The sequence below is a fragment of the Pelophylax lessonae genome, assembly GCF_965119305.1.
Source record: "Pelophylax lessonae genome assembly, chromosome: 13".
In the NCBI taxonomy this organism is placed as follows: Eukaryota; Metazoa; Chordata; class Amphibia; order Anura; family Ranidae; genus Pelophylax; species Pelophylax lessonae.
The window spans coordinates 132,372,723-132,395,660 of record NC_138780.1 but is presented as its reverse complement, the minus strand read 5'-3'; the positions used below and the strand labels follow the sequence as shown (position 1 = coordinate 132,395,660).

General features: G+C 42.8%; 1 protein-coding gene across 2 annotated transcripts in view; it reads left to right on the top strand.

Moving 5' to 3' along the window:
- TTBK2 (tau tubulin kinase 2) overlaps positions 1-22,938 on the top strand; it is a 252,244-nt gene that overhangs the window by 176,000 nt on the left and 53,306 nt on the right. For both annotated transcript variants that reach the window (XM_082275498.1, XM_082275497.1), the window contains exons 5-7: positions 612-752; positions 5,877-5,981; positions 20,172-20,237. In XM_082275498.1, the coding sequence (XP_082131624.1) occupies positions 612-752; positions 5,877-5,981; positions 20,172-20,237 (312 nt within the window). The remainder of the gene's footprint in view (positions 1-611; positions 753-5,876; positions 5,982-20,171; positions 20,238-22,938) is intronic.

Below are 22,938 nucleotides of genomic sequence, written 5' to 3'. Positions count from 1 at the left end.
AAAGGCCTCTTCTTTACTTTCTGCCCTTTTTTTGTAGAAATAACCTTTTGTTGACCGGGTCACCTTAAAGTTAGGGGTTTCTAAGATGAAATAAATAATATATGTAATATGTATGTGCCAACGTAAGATGTGGAAATGGTTACTAAAGATTTCTGGGACATAAATTCCCATTACTAAAGCAACCATACCAATTTGTGCAAGCCAAAATCATATTTGCTTGATGCATCCCCATATCTCATGCTTGTGTGCTTCCTGTGCTATGTATAAGGGAATGTTAGACAAGCGCCCCTTCTGAGCACTGCTATTTAGGAAGAAGGGGACCTGTGCACCCGATTGCTACCATTTAGTTGTTTTCTTTAATTAAAATATTGATTGCATTGTTACTATATTACTGGTGTTTTTTTCCCCACAGACCAATGTTCTTTCTGAAAGTAGAACGTCTCACTATTCTTGTACGTTTACAATCCATTCTTTGCTTCTGTTCCTTCTACTAATTTTTGTAATAGCTGTTAGTGCTGATTATATTACTTCACCAGTTCTACTGTTAATACTCAATACTAGCATTTGTATGTCCTCATGTGGTGTTTAATGGTTCTGCTTTGTTTCCCCAGGGTCGGAACCTGGCAGATCTCCGCCGCAGCCAGTCCCGGGGCACTTTTTCGATCAGCACCATGCTACGACTTGGAAGGCAAATTCTGGAGGCAATCGAGAGCATTCATTCTGTAGGGTTCCTTCACAGAGACATTAAACCGGTGAGTACAAATGTGTAAACTTGGATGTTCTTACAGTAGATCCTTTTTTTTTTTTTTTTTCTCCTATGGTTTAAATGAAGTGAGGCAGAATTCTATTCCACCCCCCTCTTGAAATCCCCACTACTGTCTGACAAGGGACAACTGGACTGGTAGCAATGGCATTATGATACCATAAACCTATATAATGTCACGGCTCTTACTGTGATATTACAATAAGTAATGTGATGTCTCATTCACTTTTGTAATGTCAGAATAGCAACTGTGTTACTTTGTTATGCCACTGTAGGTAATGTGATGGCATAAATGACCCTTCTGATGTGTTCATCTTCTTCCTCTAACTATAGATCTCTGCCCTTTGTCAGTTCTATCCCAGTAAAAACAGTTTCGCAGTACTCCCTTATATCATAAATACAATAAAAATTACATATGAAAAATCTATTAATATAAATATATAAAAAGTGTGTGTGTGTGTATGCCTGTGTGTATGTATAATATATATATATATATATAATGTGTGTGTGTGTGTGTATATATATGTATATATATATATATATATATATATATATATATATATATCTATACTCAAACTGTGTAGTAAAACCAAAGTTTTGATAACAAAACAGGTAGGGTGGGGCTTATGGTTAAATGGGCACAAAAAACATACATTAGAATCGGAAAGAGATCGCCAAAAAATGTGAAATTGTCTTATGTGTACTGGTTTGAAAAAGAATGGAGATATTGTCACGAGATATATTTAGAGCAGCTGGCTAATAGCTCAAGTATTAAAGTGGTTGTAAAGGCAGAAGGTTTTATCTTAATGCGTTCTATGCATTAAAGTGATTGTAAAGTCTTGTGTTTTGTTATTTAAAAAAAAAACATGTTCTACTTACCTCCTCTGTGCAGTTGGTTTTGCACAGAGCAGCCCAACTCCTCTTCTTGGGTTCCTCTTTGGCTCTACTGGCCCCTCCCACCTGTCGAGTGCCCCTACAGCAAGCAGCTTGCTATGGGGGCACCTGAGCCGAGCTGCAGCTCCGTCTGTCTATTCCAACACGGAGCTGCTGTTCAGCTCCACCCCTTCTCTCTCCTGATTGGCTAACTGAAAGCAGCGGGAGCCAGTGGCGCAGCTGCTGTGTCTCAGCCAATTAGTAGGGAGAGTCCCGGACCGCCGAGGGATTCGTAGACATCGATGGATAGAGATGGGGTTTAGGTAAGTATTGGGAGGTGCTGGGGAGGCTGCTGCATTAAGATAAAAAAAACCTTCAGACTGTACAACTTCTTTAAGATAAAAAGCTGCTTGTGTGCATCTGGGGTTGATTTACAAAAATTGCAAAATCTGGTGCAGTTCTGCATAGAATCCAATCTACTTCCAGGTTTTTTGTCAAAGCTTAATCACTTGATATCCGGAAGATTTACCCTCTTCCTGACCAGGCCATTTTTTTGCAATGGGGCACTGCGTTACTTTAACTGACAATTGCGCAGTAGTGCGAGACTGTATCCAAATAAAATGTATGTTCTTTTTTCCCACAAATAGAGCTTTCCCACAAATAGAGCTTTCTATTGGTGATATTTGATCACTGCTTCCTTTTTTTTATTTTTTGCATTATAAACGAAAAAGACTGACAATTTTGTAAAAAAAAAAAAAAAGATACCTTCTGCTATAAAACTTATCCAATATAAATGTAAAAAATAGAATTTCTTAATAAATTTAGGGCAATATGTATTCTGCTACATAAAGTTAACACGCCTACAAACTATGGGGGATATATATATATATATATATATATATATATATATATATATATATATATATATATATAATGTGTGTGTGTGTATGCATGTATGTATGTGTGTGTGTATGTATGTGTGTGTATATATATATATATATTACACAGTATCTCACATTTTTGGAAATATTTTATTATAGCTTTTCGTGTGACAGCACTGAAGAAATGACACTTTGCTACAATGTAAAGTAGTGAGTGTACAGCTTGTATAACGGTGTACGTTTTCTGTCCCCTCAAAATAACTCAACACACAGCCATTAATGTCTAAACCCCTGGCAACAAAAGTGAGTGCACCCCTAAGTGAAAATGTCCAACTTTGGCCCAATTAACTATTTTCCCTCCCCAGTGTCATGTGACTCGTTAGTGTTACAAGGTCTCAGGTGTGAATGTGGAGCAGGTGTGTTAAATTTGGTGTTATCGCTCTCACTCTTACTGGTCACTGGAAGTTCAACATAGCACCTCATGGCAAAGAACTCTCCAAGCATCTGAAAAAAAGAATGGTTGCTCTACAGAAAGATAGTCTGCACTATAAGAAGATTGCCAAGACCCTGAAACTGAGCTTCAGCACGGTGGCCAAGGCCATACAGCGGTTTACCAGGACAGGTTCCACTCAGAACGGGCCTCACCATGGTCGACCAAAGAAGTTGAGTGCACCTGTTCAGCGTCATATCCAGAGGTTATCTTTTGAAAAAAGATATAGGAGTGCTGCCAGCATTGCTGCAGAGGTTGAAGGGTTGGAGGGTCAGCCTGTCAGTGCTCAGACCATACGCTGCACACTGCATCAAATTGGTCTGCATGGCTGTCATCCCAGAAGGAAACCTCTTCTAAAGAGGTTGCACAAGAAAGCCTGCAAACAGTATGCTGAAGACAAGCAGACTAAGGATATGGATTACTGGAACCATGTCCTGTGGTCTGATGAGACCAAGATAAACTTATTTGGTTCAGATGGTGTCAAGCATGTGTGGTAGCAACCAGATGAGGAGTACAAAGACAAGTGTGTCTTGCCTACATTCAAGCATGGTGGTGAGAGTGTCAATTATTTCCTACAATTTTCAGAAGGTGAAAAATTTTTGTTTGGAGTTTTGCGTGGAATGTGTCGGATTTGGCTTTTTGTTTCTCTACTTTTTTGTCATAGCAATACAAACAAAAGAAATAAACATGAGAATGCCGAAACAGTTGTAATTGCAACAATTTTGTGGGCGAAGCAGTGCATTATCTGACAGAAATGCAAGGGTGCCAATATTTTTGGCCATGACTGCAAACTATCGAAAGCGACATTATACCCAAAAACAAAAATGTATTAAATTGCAGCTCACTAATTCTTTTGATGGCTGCATTTGCTTTTTTTGTTAGTCTTTTTTACCTCTATTTTTACCTGGTGATCCAGCAAGTAAGTCTATTATATTTTCAACTTCTTTTAATGGACCAAGCTATCCAAAGTAGCAGTTAGAGGGATGAGACAAACAATACTAACAGGGGTGCTTACAATGATCAGCTGTTAATCAGTTATGTAAAACCTTTATCCCAAAAGGGTGTACTGATCTGTTCAATAGTGTTTTCAACAACCGTGGAACATCATGTACTGTAGCATAAATTAACAATTGCAAGGTTAAAGAGATAAGTTTGATGTAATACTTTTTTGGACAATTACTGGTAAATTAATTCTTGTAACTTCCCTCAAAAGGAATAGAATATGTTAACGTGTATGTATGACATTCTCCAAATGCTTCTTTTATTTTTTCTGTTTTGGTCTGTTAAATATACTATTAAAGGAGTTTTCTTTTCTTTTTTTTTTTTTCTTCAACTTCTTTTTTTTAACCTGCCTGGCCTATAGCAAAATGATGGCCGGGCGGTATTTTCGTTGATCCGGGTCACATGACGTCCTCCCGGGGTCGCGCCTCTGGAGAGGTCATTGTACTTTAATCACCTTCAGCTGAGTTAATGACTTGGACCAGGCATGTGCATATGCAGTGCCAGGCACCTAATTCGTGCATGCTCGTTCCAGGTTGGTGACTCGTAGTACAGTTAGGTTTGTATGTGATTGCTGGCAGTGAGGAACCTTAACCACTTGCCGACCGCCGCACGACTATTTACGTCGGCGGTCAGCCCCTCACAGGCAGAGTGACGTAGATCTACGTCGCTAGCCTGTGAGGGTCTAGGGAGCGAGCGCGCGCCGCCGGAGGCGCGCTCCCGCGTGGTCACGGACCCCCTGCGCGTGTGACCGGCGGAACTCCGATGTCTGCCGGTCACTCGCGATCGTCAGGTGGAGAGGGAGAAAGGCAGGCGGCTGATGTAAACAAGCCGCCTGTCATTCTCCCTGTGTAGAAACAGTGATCATACGGTTCTACTATGTAGGACCGTTGATCACTGTTCCTACACCTCAAGCCACAGCCAATCACAGTTAGAATCACGCCCCTAGGGATACACATAACCCCTCCCTCTCAAAAAAAAGTTAACCCCTTCACTGCCAGTGTAATTTTACAGTAACAGTGCATATGTATAGCACTGATTACTGTAGTTACTGTCACTGGTAACCCCAAAAATGTCAGTCAAGGGTCCGATCTGTCCGCCGCAATGTTGCAATCCCGCAAAAAAATCGCAGATCGCCGCCATTACGCGTTAAAAAAAAAAACAACAAAAATGACAAAAATCTTTCCCTTTGTTAGTAAACGCAATAACTTTTGCGCAAACCAATCGATTTTTTTTTTTTTTACCAGACATATGGTAAAAAAAAAATTGGCCCAAAATGTTAAATTTTGATTTTTACTTTTTTTGGGGGGGAATTTCATATAAAAAAATTTGAAAAATATTGTTATTTTTGCAAAATTGACGCTGTTTTTTTTGTTTATAGCACAAAAAGTAAAAATCGCACAGGTGATCAAATACCACCAAAATAAAGCTCTGTTTGTGGGAAAAAAAGGACGTCAAATTTGTTTAGATACAGCGTTGCACGACCGCGCAATTGTCCGTTAAAGTCACGCAGTGCCGAATCGCAAAATAGGCCCTGGTCAGGAAGGGGGTAAAATCTTCTGGGGCTTAAGTGTTAAGGATGGACACTTTATTATATTTAAGTGATGGCAAATAGAGCTATTCCCAATCACATCTATTAGAGGCTATCTCAATAGGTGAGCAGAAAGGTTTGCCAAATAGATTACTGATAAGGGGACTGGTTTTGACCTGACAAACTGAAGACCTAAGCAGGTAGGCATTGTTCCCTGTATGCACTTTAAGATACATTTGTTTCATTTTTTTCTAGAGTTCACCTGTAATGTTGTGAGCTGATGAATGTATTTCTTTCTTGTTTTATATTATATGACTTTCTTCCTGTATGTTTTTACAGTCAAATTTTGCAATGGGTCGTTTCCCCAGCACCTGTCGGAAATGTTTTATGCTGGATTTTGGGCTGGCACGGCAGTTTACAAACTCCTGTGGAGATGTACGGCCGGTATGTATATCGTTAAAGTGGAACATCACTCTCTCAATCAACAGTGATTATTTTTGAATCCTTATGCTGCTAGCATTATTAAAAAGATAGGAAAGTATATCATATTTATTTGTTTTAGGCTTTTTTTTTTTTACATTTCTTCAGTTCCCTCTTGGTTTCCAGGTCTCGACAAGTTATGTCATACATCGCAAGAGTGTTTGGTAGAGGAGGGAAGGAATTTCTCAACTAAGCACACCCTCCAGCTTGCATGCCTAAGCTAAGCACAGATAGATTCCAGAAAGTATGAATCATCTGCCCTTAATCAAGATTGGCACGCACAGAAATGCGTGGGACTAGGGGGTATATTTCAGAGTGGTTTCTCAAGAAAATAAAAACATGGATGAGTTTGCTTTAAATATTAAAAATGAGTTTGTGTTTTTGGTTTGTAGTGCTCAGATGCAGTATAGTTCTGCTTTATTAATACAATGCACAGGACTATGATTTGCAGATTATACCGGTTTGGCTATGCCATGCTAAAGGGGGCAACAGTACCACATACAGTTCTTTTAAAAATAAGAGGATCTTTAAAAAAAAGAAAACCAAGCCAGCAGCTAAAAATACTGTAGCTGCTGACTTTTAATAAAACACACAGTTACCAGTCCAAGGATCCAGCACTGTCCCCAACTCGGCCGGTTCTTCAGGTCCTTGGTGCCACCATCTTGCTTGTGGGATGGGGCTATGACTTCCTGTGGCTTCACAGCTGGCTTCCCACTGTGCATGCGCTGATGGTGCTATTCTTTGATAGAAACATAGAAACATAGAATGTGTCGGCAGATAAGAACCATTTGGCCCATCTAGTCTGCCCAATATAAAATATTGATGATCTGAGCCGAACGGAAATGGGGGCAGATACCTGTCAAAACTAGGTACCCACTCCTGGGAAATTCTTTTTTTCAAAAGTGATAGAGGAGAAGGAGGAGGAAAAGTGGAACTTCCTTTTTGTAAGTGAACTTCACACTGTAATATTTGTAATTGTTTCACGTGTGTGTGTGTGTGTTTATATGTATACATATATATACACACACACACACATATGTAACACTGCCCCCTTGAGGGCTGCTGGTTTTTCACACTTTTGGATTCCCCTGGGTTACCCGTAGCAACTGCATGCGGAATCTTAACACTTTACTTTTTTGGCTCAGTCAATGAACAGTTTAGGGGTTGTTGTTTTTATTTTTTTATTTGATATTGGGATGGGAGAAGTGATGCGTGGGATAGTCCAACAGTGCTGAGGACTTCTATCTGAGAATGTGGCCAGGCCGCAGCTTCATCCTGCCACCAGATGATTCTGAAGTAATGTTTCTTAAGTACTTATCTTCAGGGCACTCGCCTAGTACCCCCTTTCTATCCACCAGCTGACACCCATCCTCTGACTACTTTATTCCGGAGTGGCCCCCTTCCTGGTCAGGCCCTTAGGCACAATCCTCTGTACTCACGATACTGCTTTCTCCAGTGCCTCAACTCCTTCTAGTCAGCTCTCCTGGACCTCTGGGTTCAGCTCCACACTTCTGGATCACTAGGCTGACTGCCTGTGACCATACACCAACCACTGCAGAAGAGGAAGCAGCCGCCACTCTCCTTCCAGGACTCTGCTCACCAGCCAAAGACCTCATGCACATATGCCCCTGGCTTTTTATACTACACCCCACAATGCACCCAGACAGCACTCTGTGCCAATCCCTGGGAATAAAAAGAGAGAAGAGGCGCCTCTAAGTGTAGACTTTAGTACATTTATTAAGATGTAATAAACACTCACATCGGTTAAGGATCACAATTGTAATCCTTAACCGATGTGAGTGTTTCTTACATCTTAATAAATGTACTAAAGTCTACACTTAGAGGTGCCTCTTCTCTCTTTTTATTCCCAGCTTTGTTGGAACCTTTGGCTTATTGTATCATCTAATGGCAGCCCTATATGTTGCACTTTTTCATCATGCATAGACTAATATGGACTTTTTCTATACTGTGCGGCTGATGCTGTTTAAAAGCCTGTGTACTCATTGGCCAAGTTTCCTCCATTATCCAATGTGCCTCCCCATTGGATCAGTGGGGACACTCCCTCGGACCATATGAATCACACACTGAGCACATTGAGCAGACCTAACTCACAGATCCTGCTCTCTGTTAAGCAGAGAGGAATAAATATTGAATTTACCTGCTTCTCCTCTGATAGGCAGACAGAGCCAAAATCTATACTCACTCTCTAGCACCTAGCTAGGAGGGTGCTACATACATATAATTACTATACCCCCTATTTAAAAAAAAACTGTAAAATTCTACATAAAAACAGAATACAATGATTTGCAAATCTCATAAAACCATATCTTATTCACAATAGAAAATAGAAAACATATTAAATGTTTAAACTGAGAAATTTTACAATTTTATGAAAAAAAGATTTTACCCAGAGTCCCAATTTTTTTGGAATTGGGAATTGTATAATTTTTCTTTCTTGTTTTTTTGAATTTTCATTGCTTTGGGCTTACACTGCAACACGTGAGCTCATTTGGCTTTGGCTCAGATCCTAGGTGTTGCTGTATATTTACTTCATTGATAGCACACCATGTCAGTAAAGCCACACGTTAGTGTCCATTCCACATAGACCTATAATGCCCTGAAAGTTTTGATCTTGAACCTTTCTCCAATTAATTGGTATATAAAGGTCCTGGTAATCAGCATTTGATGCCCTATTTTTTTGGTCCTGCTCAGTACCTTAATTAAGAATGATTGGTAGCAAAGTATGCCTAACTTAGCCTCTTCAGAGGTCCATTCACTAAAATTTTTTCTTCCAGCAGAGGTCGCATGTTTGATTCCTAATGGCACTTTGAAGCATCGTGCAAACGCTGCTTATTTTTGTGACCGCCAAACCAGCTTGGTGCAGCGCAATTTTAAAAAATAGGGTCAGGGACTGCTTTTTCTGCATCTAAAACAGCCTCCATGCAGAACACAGGTAGCAGTGATATAAACCTAGCCTCAGATCCTTCACATCACAATCCCCCTCTACATCATAGCCCCCTTCACATCAGTCCCCCCATTAATCTCACCTCCCGATCACATTCCTGTTCTCTTCCCCCTTTTATATCGGCCCCCTCCTCCTTCACATTACTGTCCTCAGCCCCCTTTATGTCACCCCCCTCACATTGCTCTCGTCACACCCCCTCCCCCTTCACATTCTTTTCCTCAACCCTCTTTACATTGCTACCTCATTCCCCCTTAAAATCACCCACCTCCTCCTTCTTCAGATTCTTGTCCTCAGCCCCCTTTATATCACCCCCTACTCCTCCACATTCCTGGCCCCTCCCTTTACATTCCTGTCCTCAGTTCCCCTTCACATTCCTTTCCTCACCCTTTACACTCCTGTCCTAAACCCCCCCCCCCCTTTACATTCCCTTTCTCAGCTCCCCCTCCCTTTAAAATCCCCCCTCCTCTAGATTCCTGCCTCAGCCCCCCTTCAAATCATCCTCGGCTTCCCACATATCCTTCACAGCAGTGACAGCTCTTTGATGTCCTACCTACACAGGGCTGAAGACAGGAGGCACATAAAAAGCTGACATAGGAGGCAGGGCAGCTAAACCTGGACAATGGGAGGGGGACATCTGCAGCAGGACACCTCCGCATGAACCCGGGAGGCAGGAGGGGGACATCGGCGGCAAGACAGGTCCTCATGGACCCTGGGAGGCAGGAGGTGGACATCGGCAGCAAGGCACCTCCGCATGGACCCGGGAGGCAGGAGGGGGACATCGGCGGCAGGACAGGTCCTCATGGACCCTGGGAGGCAGGAGGGGGACATCGGCGACAGGACAGCTCTGCATGGAGCCCAGAAGGCAGCTGGGGGACATCGGTGGCAGGACAGCTCAGGAAGGAGGATGGGAGCTGCACAACTTTTTCTGGTAACCAGCTCATGATTGGTTGCTAGCAACCAATCAACTGCTAATTAACTTGCCAGCTACCGACCTCCATTCAGAGCTGTACTGCCTCAGATGTCCCCCTCCTGCTGTCCATGCAGAGCTTCCCTACCACCAATAACAACTCGATAAGGATGACAGCAGTGAGGGAAGCTGATCAGGCTCTTAAATGGCAGGACTGTGGCCGTTCAGGATGAAACGGTAACTCGAGCCGGAGCCGGATTTGGGCCGCGGTCTGCCATTTTGTGATGTGTGCGCTATACAATGCTAGCCAAATGAGATGTCAGTTACTGCACGACTGTCTGCAAGACTGAGGCTGGGTTCACACTATTGCGACTTGGGTGCGGGTTTCCCCGCATCCAATTCGCATGTCAGGAGATTGTGACCGGCTCTCTATGGAGGCGGTTCACCTATCTCTGGAGCGGCTCCGGTGCGAATTGCACAGGAGTCCTGTGCGTAACAAAGGTTTTTTATTCTCCTGACATATTTCAGGCAACACTGGTCACATAATTGTGTTTGCTTGTTTGAGAGGAGAGCGGAGGATTTGATTTGTTGCATAACAGATTTGCATCAGCTGCTGGCAGAGCCTTAACTTGATTTACATGCAGGCACCTGGCTTTCTGCAGCCTGGTCACTAATGATGTGAAAATGAAATTGTGAAGGATTGAAATGAACAGAAGGGGAGCTCTATTTTCCTTTTCCTTCAACTCTATTTTGTATAAAATTCAATAAAACTGTGCATTGGTTGGTCTACAATTACAATAGCCTGTATTGTATTTTATTTAAATGCTCAATGCAAGAGCGCTGTGCAGCAGATAAAGAGAAGATGCTAATTTCATAGTGTCTTCTAAAAAAGATGCTGCTACAGGCTTAAAGCCAACTACATACATACAAGAGAACACTGTTTATTGAATATTAAAGCTTTCTTAAGCAGCAAATACTGTTTGCAACTGTAAATAGATGCAGTTACAGGTGTATGGCCATACAGCCACATGTTCAGTGCCTGGCACTCCCAGCAGTGGCATGTTTCTGCCCATATTACTGTATTTCAAAATATTTTGTACCTGTTATACTCATTCTTGTGCTTGAACGCATGGGTATATTTTTTTGAGCATGAGTGTGGGGTATTTGGGAAGATGCTCATGTATAATTGTGAGCGCCATTATTTACATGTATGTACCATATTTTCTGATTAGTAATATTGACAGAAAAATACCCTAGTTGCTTTTGGAAAAAAAAAAAAAAATAATAAAACTGGTCCAGCCAAATACATAATGGTATTTTTCATACAATTTTAAGATCGTGTGTACTGACCATAAATAAATAGTGCCGCGCAGTATAAAGCGCTCCAAATGGGATATGTATGAATGCGTGTAATTATCAATATAAACAGGGTGATCAACCTCAAAATAACCTCAAAATAAAAATGAATAAATGACAATCAACACATGATTCAAAGTGTTAAACGTGCAAACGTGATCAGCGAATAAATGATTTATAAAATCAGTGAATAAATATATTGAAGTAAAAACTTTTTCACTTCTAAATATATTTATTCACTGATTGATAATTACACGCATTCGTACATATCCCATTTGGAGCGCTTTATACTGCGCGGCACTATTTATTTATTCAATTGCTTACACCTATGAGAGAGTGCTGTGCTCTCTGCAGTCCCTAGAAAAGTGCAGGAACAATATTGATTTTGTGTGTACGGACCATAACTCCAGATAGTCAGTAAAAGGCCATCTGTGAACTGCTGAAGCTAATCACAAGAGCAGAGGGAGCCCTGAGTATTTTTTTTTTTTTTTTTTACAGGTTTGTTTTTCATACCAATTAGATTATTGCGGTTTCTTTAGTAACTAAATGCAAATAGCAGTAAAAAATGAACATAGTGTGTAAAACATACCCATCGTATTGGCAAACACAGACTAAATCTATGCTTATTTTGTGCCAGCACAAACCGTTTTCGTTTGGAAGTGCCCTAAAATAACATTCATACAGCAGTACTCATGTTTTTTTCTTTATCACGTTTTTTTCTAATTTTTAATTATGACTAATGTAGCAAGCAGCTTCAGTGATCACCCATGCCTATTTTCTGAGTGTGCCTAGTCAGTGTAATATTCTCCTGTACTCTCAGGAAATATATTTTATAAAGCCCTCAAACAGAAAATATCCTTCGAACATGGAGGATGCAGGGTGGAATGATGCGAGTGGCGAGACTTGACTTTTGCTAACCACAACAATTCAGGCTTCATGCATGCTGGACATTTACTTCCGGTGGATGGGACTCTAGTATTTAGCTGTGGTTGGAGGGCACCAGTGCACCATCCAGCCCTGCTGCTGGCAGGCTGTCAAATGCTATGAGTCTGGCAGCTGCTGTGGCGATAGGGGGCTAGGCGACGCACCTAGCGGTACATGTGTTTATGGCAGTATCCGTCCAGCCGTAACAGCTGTCAGACTCTTAGTGGACAGGCTGCCAGCAGTTAGGCTGGACGGTGCACTTGTTCCCTCCAGACACAGGTAAACACCAGAGCCCAATGCATCGGGGCTAATTGTCCAGCATGCATTAGGCCTTTATTGTTGTGTTCAACAAAAGTAAAGTCTTCTCACCACCCACATCGTCCTGACCTACATCCTCCACATTCACAGCTGAATGCTTCATGCATCAGGGCTATACGCCCAGTGATTGTGGCAGGAAGTGGCTAAATGTTGCTGGTGGACATCAGCACTAAGGTGCAGCAAAGGATGAAGAAAAGAAGAAAAAAAAATTGTTTATATTAAACAGTGCGCTCCTAACCTATGGGGGACATTGAATAAAACTGGTTCACACAGAGTCTGGTGCAGCTGTGCATAGTAACCAATCAGCTTCCAGCTTTATTGTCAAAGCTTATTTGAACAAGTAAAGTTGAAGTTAGCTGATTAATTACTATGCACAACTGCACCAGATTCAGTGTGCACCAGTTTTAGTTAATCTTCCCCTCGGTTTTCCATTTGGGGTGTACAACTACAAGACTTTTTAAAGTGTCTCCTATGGATAATAAAATTTACATAGTTTGTTGCCGTTGCACAATTTGACTTGTTTGGTATCTATTTACTCAGCGTAACATCCTCTTTTATATTTTATCAAGCAATTTGTTTTTGTGCATTGAAATCTAAAAAAGGTTATTTCTCTTTTGTTCATTGACGGACACAGCTCCTAATTCTTCTTAACCATTGGGTTATACTGCCCCCTACTGAAGGACACTAGGCAGAAAAAAGCTTGACTACGCCTATAGGCACTCAGTTTAGTTACAAGCAGAGTCAGAAGAAAGCCAACTCCACAAAGGGGTGGGTGCTGTGTCCATCAATGAACATCAGAGAAATTAATTTTACAGTAAGTCAAAAATCCCATTTTCTCTTTCATTCATTGACGGAAACAGCTTGTGATTCTTAACCATTGGGACATCTCAAAGCTGTGTTAAACATGAGGGGTAGGAAAAAAGCAGAAAAAAATTCCCAAGGCTAACCATAGCCAACCAGGTAACATGGAGCTCAACCATAAACAACTGGAGTTCACCTGAAAAACACAATACACCCTCAAAGAAGACCAGGTCCTCTAAACAGCAGCCAGCAAAACCTTGCGGCCAAAAGAAGCATCCGCAGATGCCAACACATCCACTTTATAAAAGTTTTTGTAAAAGTGTGCACCAACGCCCAAGTGGCCGTTTTGCAAACCTGCATCACTGACACTTGATGACGGAAAGCCCAGGAGACACTAAGCTCCTTAGTAGAGTGCTTCTGGACAGGGAAAGGAGGAACCTGACCCCTATGCAATATCCCAGGGGTATACACCCACTCTCAGCTATAGGCACTTAGTTTTTTTCTGCTTAGTCAGGAGTAAGGACCTAGTTCCTTGCTGGGTTCTACGGTCCTGGCAATTTTCTTTTTTTAAGTTGAATTTTTTTCCTCTCTTTATTATTTTGTTCCTGTGTGATCTACAATCAGGTGTCGGACTAGGCGCCACTAGATAATCTAGATTCCTAATGTCCCCCCAGTCCGACCAGCGAGCACATGCAGACCACTGCTCCGCGCTAGGTCAGCCACGACATAGCCCCACTAGAAGGGGGATGGCCTGCGAGTTAAACATCTCGCGAGGGCGCGTACAAACTGGCTTCAGCCTGAGTTGCAGCATTTCCTCCTGGCCGAAAGCACCCACATTACGATGAAGCAGTGGTCTGTCCATACCTATATCCACTCTGTTCCTTGTATGGGAAGTAGCTGTCCCCCCCCTTTCTCCTGGAGGGTTTTAGGGTGGAGGTGGGCCCCTCCCTGGGATGATGGGACCCCAGGTTCCCCTCCTCCCCCCCCCCCCCCAGCCCCTCTAAATTTTGGTGGTCACTGGGCGCTTCATTTTTAATGACAGCCTTGCCGCCATTATTGTGTGGGGCACCTGCCCCTTTTAGCACTGCTGAACCATCAGGGTACCCTGCCTGCACGTCTGCGTCATGGCAGGCGGCCCCTTTTAAGGGGGCTATTTCCTGTTATGCCCTCTATGGAGGGCTCAGAGGGCGACCGCCTTGTTTTTTTTGCGGGGTCCAGTAGGTGGTCCCTTGGTCAGCGTCCCCTTTGCGGGTACGCAGTTGGCGACCTCCCCTGATTGCTATGTTTTCTAGGTGAGCTTAGTATATAGCGACCCTACTGGGTCTGCGTCCACGCACCAGTGCTCAGGTAGTGAGGATGTTTCCTCTGCTTTCTAGCTGCGCATGAAAAGCTGGTGGATGCACTGTTTGTGTCAGTGTGTCACACTTTAAAAAGGAGGTTGCGGCTGATGCTGCGTCGGAGGCGCCGGTCCCTTTTGGCACCCACATGCCCTCCAAAGTGGCAAGGGTATTCCCTTTTCCGCTTACTTTGACAACATTGTTACGACAACAGTGGGGTTGTCCAAAACGCAGTGGTTCCTAAGTGTTTTTTGCTTGCGGTGTCCTTATGAGGATTAACTGCGTTAAAGGTGGACGGTCCCACCTGTAGTGGACTCGTCAGTTTCTGGGTTAAATAAAGTTACCTTCATTCTGGCTGAGGAGTCCCCAGCCTTTAAATATCCTGCTGATAGGAGAGCATAGGCTCTGGCCCGCCATATGTTTGCTTTGGCTGGTTCGGCACTTAGGCCGATATTTACTATTGCCCTGGGTTCGCAAGCTCTGACCGAGTGGGCTAAACTATTACACGGGGACCTGGAGGGGAAACGGCTTCCCCTTGTTTTTGCAGAGCTGGCGGATCAGTTTGTCCAGGGGCTACAGTTTATTTGTGATACCTCTTGGATTCGGCTCCTTTGACTTCTAGGCTGTCTGTATAAGCAGTGGTCCTTCGGCGTATTATCTGGCTGAAATACTGGTCTGCAGACCAGACTTCTAAGAAGGCCTTATCTGATCTGACCCCCCCTTGTAGGGGATTGCCTGTTTGGAGCTTCTTTGGATGACATCATTAAGGGTCTCAAAGGGGAGAAGAGTTCTCCTCTACCGCAGGCTACCAAGGGCAAGGAGCCCCATCGTAGACGTGGGCCATTCTCCTCGGCTCAAAAGAGGTTTTTCGTCCCTCAGGGTCTCAAGACAAGGGATCAAAAGTCAGGGCCTCCACCGGAGGTTCCAAGAGGACCTGGTCTGGCAAGCCATGAGCAGGCTCTTCCAGACCTGCGGACAAGGCTGCCTCTGCTTGAACGGGCGCGCCCACCCATATCTGGGGTGGGGGGATGTCTTCGCTGGTTTCCAGATCCATGGACCTCCCTGGTATAGGACACATGGGTCCACAAAGTTATTCAGTCAGGCTATGAGATAGAGTTCGGTCTTATCCTCCTGAAAGGATCTTCCCTTCCAACCTGCACTTGTCCCCAGATCACTCACGGGTCTCTTTGGGGTAGTGCAAGACTTGTTCCTTCGGAAGGTTTTCAGGGGTTTTTACTCAAACCTCTCTACAGTTCCTAGGAAGGGAAGCAGGTTATGTCCAATTCTGGACCTCAAAGCGTTAAACTGCTGGTGCGAGTACAGAAGTTCCATGTGGAGTCCATCCACACGGTAGTGGCGTCCCTACGTTGGGGATTTCTTCTTGCTTCTATCGACATTGAGGACGCCTACCTGCACATTCTAATATGTATCAGTCAACAACGCTTCCTCTGTTTTGTCATGGGCTAGGAGCATTATCGGTTTGTGGCATGGACCTTTTGGTCTCACCTCTGCTCCTCAGGTCTTCACAAAAGTGTTGGCCCCCGGTGCTGGCATTGTGTGAGTCGGCGGGGGATCACGGTAATAGGGTACCTAGACTATCTTCTGCGCGTGGAGTCTACGACTGCTCTGATGGACAACTGGAGATTGCTCTGTGAACTCTGAGGGAGTTCGTTGGATTCTGAACTTTCAGGAGTCTGCTTTGGTTCTGTCCACCAAAACTGAACTATCTTGGTCTGACTCTGGACTCGACCTCAGCCAGAGTGTTTCTTCCTCCTGGAAAATCTCCAGACTTTTCGGGAGGCAATTCAGCTTCTGTTGTTCAGCAAACGGTCATCCCTCCGGGCTTGCATGCGGGTGCTGGGCCTTATGGTGTGCACCCTTGAGGCAATCTGTTTGCACAGGTCCACACAAGATCTCTGCTAAAGGGATTCTGGTGAAATGGGACAAGGATCCAGGATCGCTAGAGGTGGCTTCATTCTCTTGCACTTCAACAGGAAAAATCCTTTCTCCTCCTGTTGTTACCACGGATGCCAGCTTGTCCGGGGGGGGGGGGGGGGGGAAGGTGTCCTCAGCATAGATGTACTCAGGGGGGTCTGGACTCTGGTCGGAGTTCCAGAACATTAATAGGCAGTCTGGACTCTGCCAATCAGCCTTTGTCTGGCTCATTGGATAGTTCATCTTCAGGGGTGTCCGGGAACTAATTAATTTGGACAATGCCACAGCCGGCTGTGGTCTATGTCCATCACCATGGGGGCACAAGTAGTGTCCTGGTTGGCTCGGTAAGTAGCCGGAATTCTAAAGTGGGCTGACCGATTTTTTTTTTTTTTTTTTTTTTTTTTTATCTTATTTTTTTTTTCCCAAGCCCTCTCAAGTTTCTGCCACAACTCCTCCTGTGCAGAATCAAAGCAGAAGGGATTTTGTCCAGGCTGACCTCGCCGATCTTGGTACACCATTCGGGTACGGCTGGTCGCCGATGCTCCTTGGAGGGCTTCCTCTCAGGGAGGATCGGCTGTCCCAAGGACCGATCTTCCATCCTGCTTTACAGTCTCTGGCATTGCGGCTTGGCTGTTGGAATGCCAGGTGTTGAAGGATGGAGGTTTGTCTGAGTCAGTGATTCCTACGCTGTTGGAAGCTAGGAAATCTACTTCTAGGAAGATCTACCATTGTATGTGGAAGACGTATATTGAGTGGTGTGAGTCACTTGGGGTTCATCCTTGCTCCTTCTGGATCAGATCTTAACCTTTTTTTTAATTGATGGGTTGAACAGAAATTGGCCTTGAGTACCATCAAGGACCAGGTATCGGCTTTGATGGTGTTTTTCCAACGACCTTTGGCCTCTCACTCCCTGGTGCGTACTTTTCTTCAGGGTGTCCGATATTTGGTTCCTTCAGTGCGGGCTCCATTGCCACCCTGGGATCTTAATGTGATGCTTTTCAGCTCTACTGAAGTAAATATTGAAAATATTCGGGAGGTTTCCCTGCTTGCGTTGTCCCGGAAGGTGGCCTTTTCTTTGGTGGGTATCACCAGGGTGTCGGAACTGGTGGCGTTATCCTGTCCACCTTTTTTGGTGATTCACAAGGATAAGGTGGTGCTTCGCCCCTGTCCGTCATTCTTTTCTAAGGGGGTCTCTGACTAGCTTGGGATACAGGGAAGGCAACACAATGTCTTCATTCAAATGACAAACATCCAAAGGAAATTGCCTTGGATGTGGTCCAGGCAATTAGGGTGTACCTGGAAGCTACGGAGTCTTTTATGAAATCAGACTCTCTATTTGTGTTTACGTACTGACCGCACAAAGGGTTGTCCGCTTCTTATGTGACCATTTCCAGATTGATCAGACAGACGGTGGTTCAGGCCTATTGCATAGGGGTCAGGTTCCTCCTTTCCCTGTCAAGGAGCACTCTACTAAGGTGCTTAGTGTCTCCTGGGATTTCCGTCATCAAGTGCCAGTGACGCAGGTTTGCAAAGTGGGCACTTGGTCGTTGGTGCACACTTTTAAAAAATGTTCATAAAGTGGATGTGTTGGCATCTGCGGATGCTTCTTTTAGCTGCAAGGTTTTGCTTGCTGCTGTTTAGAGGACCTGGTCCTTTTTGAGGGTGTATTGTGTTTTTCAGGTGAGCTCCAGTTGTTTATGGTTGAGCTCCATGTTACCTGGTTGGCTATGGTTAGCCTTGGGAATTTTGTTTTCTGCTTTTTTGCCACCCCTCATGTTTAACACTGCTTTGAGATATCCCAATGGTTAAGAATCAGGAGCTGTGTCCGCCAGTGAACGAAAGAGAAGATGGGATTTTTGGCTTACTGTAAAATTTATTTCTCTGACAGACACAGCACCCACCCCTTTGTGGAGTTGGCTTTCTTCTGACAGTGCTTGTAAATAAACTGAGTGCCCTTTAGCTGAGAGTAGGTGTATACCCCCTGGGACTGGCCATATATAAATAGTCAAGTTTTTTCTTGCCTAGTGTCCTACTCCTGTAGGGGGCAGGAAAACCCAATGGTTGCGAAGAATCAGGTGCTGTGTCCGTCAATGAACATCAGAGAAATAGATTTTACAGTAAGTCAAAAATCCCAACTTTTTTAAAAAAAATTGCATTTGAGAAACCGCTACACAAATATCGTGTGACAATTGCAATACCCATAATTTTATTCTTTAGGGCCTCTGCTGTAGATATTATCAAACTGTCCAAACTATACAAACTTTGGCTACAGCTAAATAATGCCCTTTGCTGTAGGTGTAGGCCATTTACATTTTACTTCCTGAAGCCTGACTGAAAAAACTCAAATTTAGCATTGCCCCATGTTGCCTTGTTGCTAGAACATTACTAAGACACTCCCAGCCAATTCAAACCCCCATGCATGCACTTTCCCTCCCTTGTCACAGTAGCTGTGCGCTTGGCGAAGGAGGTAGTGAGTGGACAACACATGTGGGAGTATGGGAGCTCAAATCTTTGATTCTGGGAATGTCTTAGCAACAACGCACTTGCTGATGCCACACCTGCATAGGAAGTTTTTTGGTAAAAGATGAAATAACCATTTAAAACCTAAGCAAAGCACCATAAAATCTTATGTATTTGTTGATTTTATATACTGTAAAACAAAGATCAGTGCGACAGAGTGAACAGTTTGAGCGTATTATGTGTACTAATATGTAAAGCGTATTATGTGTACTAATGTGTAAATCTTTTTATTGTTTATGTGTACACTTCTTTACATTATTTGTGGACAGTAATGTGATAATGTTACAGCTTTTTTGCAGACACTCCTTTAGTAAGGCCTCATGCACACATGATGTTTAAAAAAAGCCAGCGCTACTGCTAGGAAAAAGCAGCGTTAAAAACGTGCTGTTAGCCGCGTTTTTGAAAGTCGTTAATGGGCGTTTTTCAGCTTTCTATAATGTAAAAATGGCAAATGCAACTTGTAGCTAGTTAGTGTTTAGCAGCATTTTGCATTTTACAGCTCAAAAGCCTCTGCTCCTGGAAACACATGCTGTTGTTTTTTTTCTACAAAAAGGAGGAATGACCCCCCCCCCCTGGTGGGACTTTTAAGGTCTTAAAATTTTAGTATTTGAGTTTTACACTATATAGGTTTTTAGTATATGTGTATGATAAAAAATGTATTTTATTATATAAAAATATATTTATCATACACGTCTTTCACCTAAATAGTGTAAAACTTTAATACTAAAATTTTAAGACCTTAAAATTCCCACCGGGGGGGGGGGGGGGGGGGGTCATTCCTCCTTTTTCTTGCCTATCAGGGATGTCGGTCTTGCCTCAAGTCTCCATGTCACCTCAGCCAGCCCTATTTTCTCGTTTTTCTTTCTACTGCCCCTAAACGCTTATGCTTCCAAACGCCTCTGAAAGTTTGTGTGCATGGATGGAAAAAAACTTAAGATGCTCCTAACAGCAGCTGTAAAAACGTTCCGGGGTGCATGAGCTCTACTGCTTGACTCAGATACTTACTTGAACATAGAATATTTATTCTCTGAATATGAGTGCTTAATGTGATGTATCGGTTTTTAAAAAATAAATTATTTTTTCTCTCGTAGCCTCGGACTGTAGCTGGGTTCCGCGGGACAGTTAGGTATGCTTCTGTCAATGCACACAGGAATCGGGTAAGTGGTTTAATTTTTTATTTTTTTTTGCACTGATTAAAAAAAAAATTATCTATCTATCTATCTATCTATCTATCTATCTATCTATCTATCTATCTATCTATCTATCTATCTATCTATCTATCTATCTATCTATCTATCTATCTATCTATCTATCTATCTATCTATCTATCTATCTATCTATCTATCTATCTATCTATCTATCTCTCTATCTCTCTATCTCTCTATCTATCTATCTATCTATCTATCTATCTCTCTATCATGCAAAGTAGACCTGCATGATAAATCATTGGGCGTTTTACCGGTTAGGTGACATTCAAACCATTTGATTAGACTCCTGAAACACAATTCAGTGAGTTTGACAATATATATACAGTGGGTATAGAAAGGATCACACCCCTTTAAAATAATCACATTTTGTTGCTTTGCAGTCTGAAATTGAGAGAGACACAGTTTTTGTTTTATCCAGCTGTATTTACATGCTGCGTAACTTATAACCTCCAAGTGAATGATATAACACCAACATGTCAAAAAAATAAACCCAATCACTGAGTTGGAAAAAGGATCACCCCCCCCCCCCCCTCCTAAAAATAACTTGTAAACTCAATCAGGTGTAGCTAATCATCTTCTCGCTGGCACACAAAGGTGATTGACTTTCAACTGTGATCAGCTGTTGTCATTTTCATTAGCTCAGCGTGAAAAAAGCTTTCTTGGAGAATTTCAGTCCCTTGTAGTGCAACTGAAGCAAACAATCAACTATGGGTAGCAAGTCACTTTCACTGGGATCTCCAGGATAAAATTGTGGACAGGCACAAGTCAGCAGATGGATACAAAAAAATATCAAAGGCTTTATCAATGCCTAGAAGCATAGTGATGTCTATTAAGAAGTGGAAGGTATTTGACACAACACAGACCCTCCCTGGATCAGGACATCGCTCCAAATTGTATAAAAAAGCCAGGAGGGAACTGGTCAGAGAGGCTACTAAGAGGCCTCCAGCAACTCTGAACTCTGAAGCGGTTGCAGGAATATATGGCAAAGAGTGGTCATTGTGTGCATGTGACAACAATATCACAAATTCTCCACAAATGTGGCTTGTATGGGAGGCTTGCAAGAAAAAAAAGCCACTCCACAAGAAAGGCCACATTCATTCACAACTGAGCTTTGCCAAAATGTACCTTGAGGATTCTGAGGCCACATGGAAAAAGATGTTCTGGTCAGATGAGACTAAAATGGAGTGATTTGGCCTCCAAACGAGATGTCTGGCGGAAATCCAATACAGCTCACCATCCAAACAACACTGTTCCCTACAGTAAAGCATTGAGGTGGTAATATCCTGTTTTGGGGGTGTTTCTCTGCAGCAGGGATTGGAGCACTTGTCAGGACAGGAGGAAAAATGGATGGGGCAAAATACCATCACATTCTTGAGGACAATCTGCTGCCCTCTGCCAGAAAGTTGTCAAACGGAAGAAGGTTTACCTTTCAATATTACGATAACCCAAAGCACACAGCAAAATGACCACACAGTGGTTGAAGGAGAAAAAGGTGAATGTCCTTGCATTGCCTAGTCAGAGCCCAGATTTAAAGGAGATGTAAAGTTAGAAGGTTTTTTTATCTTTATGCATTACGATAAAAAAACCTGCTGTGTGTAGCAGCCACCCCAGCACCCCCTAATACTCGATAGGAGCCAGGGGCCAGGAGTATCAAAGAGGAACCTGAGAGAGGAGGATCTGGACTGCTCTGTGCAAATCCACTTCAACAGAGCAGGTAAGTATATTATGTTTGTTGTTTTTAAGAAAAGAGACCCTAGAGAATAAAATGGAGATCATTGCAACACTTTGTCACACTGTATTTGCACAGCGGTCTTATAAATGCAATTTTTTGGTAAAAAATACACTTTTTTCATTAAAAAAATAAGAAAACCGTAAAGTTAGCCCAGTTTTTTTTTCTATAATGAGAGAGATAATGTTACACTGAGTAAATAGATACCCAACATGTCATGCTTCAGAATTGCGCACGCTCGTGGAATGGCGACAAACATTGGTACTTTAAAATCTCCAAAGGCGACGCTTTAAAAATGTCTACAGGTTACCAGTTTAGAGTTAGAGGAGTGTGGTTTGAACACAGTTTACATATGCGGGCGTGACTTGCATATGTGTTTGCTTCTGCTCTGTCCCTTTAAAAAAAAAATTTATTCCTATTACAAGGAATGTAAATATTCCTTATAATAGACATAAGCAGGACAGGTCCTCTATAATGTGAGATCTGGGGTCAAAAAAAACCTCACAAATTCGCTGCTGGGTTCACTTTTGTATGAAAGAGGACCGCTTCCCTGTAAGAAAATACCAGGGTTATGGCAGCTATCTGTTGCCATAACACCGGTATTTAACGTCAAAGTACCAATGTAAAACTGTTGTGGGCAATATGGAAGTGGTTAAACTCCATTGACAATTTGTGGAATGATTTTAAGACTGCAGTCCACAAACTGTCACCATCACATTTAACTGAACTTGAGCAGTTCTGCAAAGAGGGGACACATATTGCAAAGTCTAGATGTGCAAAGTTAGTAGAGACATCCCAACAGACGAAAGGCTGGAACTGACACAAAAAGATGGTTCAACAAGATACTGACACATGGGGGTGATGCTTTTTCCAACTCAGTGGTTCTGTTTTTGAATTTTTTTTTTTTACATTTTTTATAAC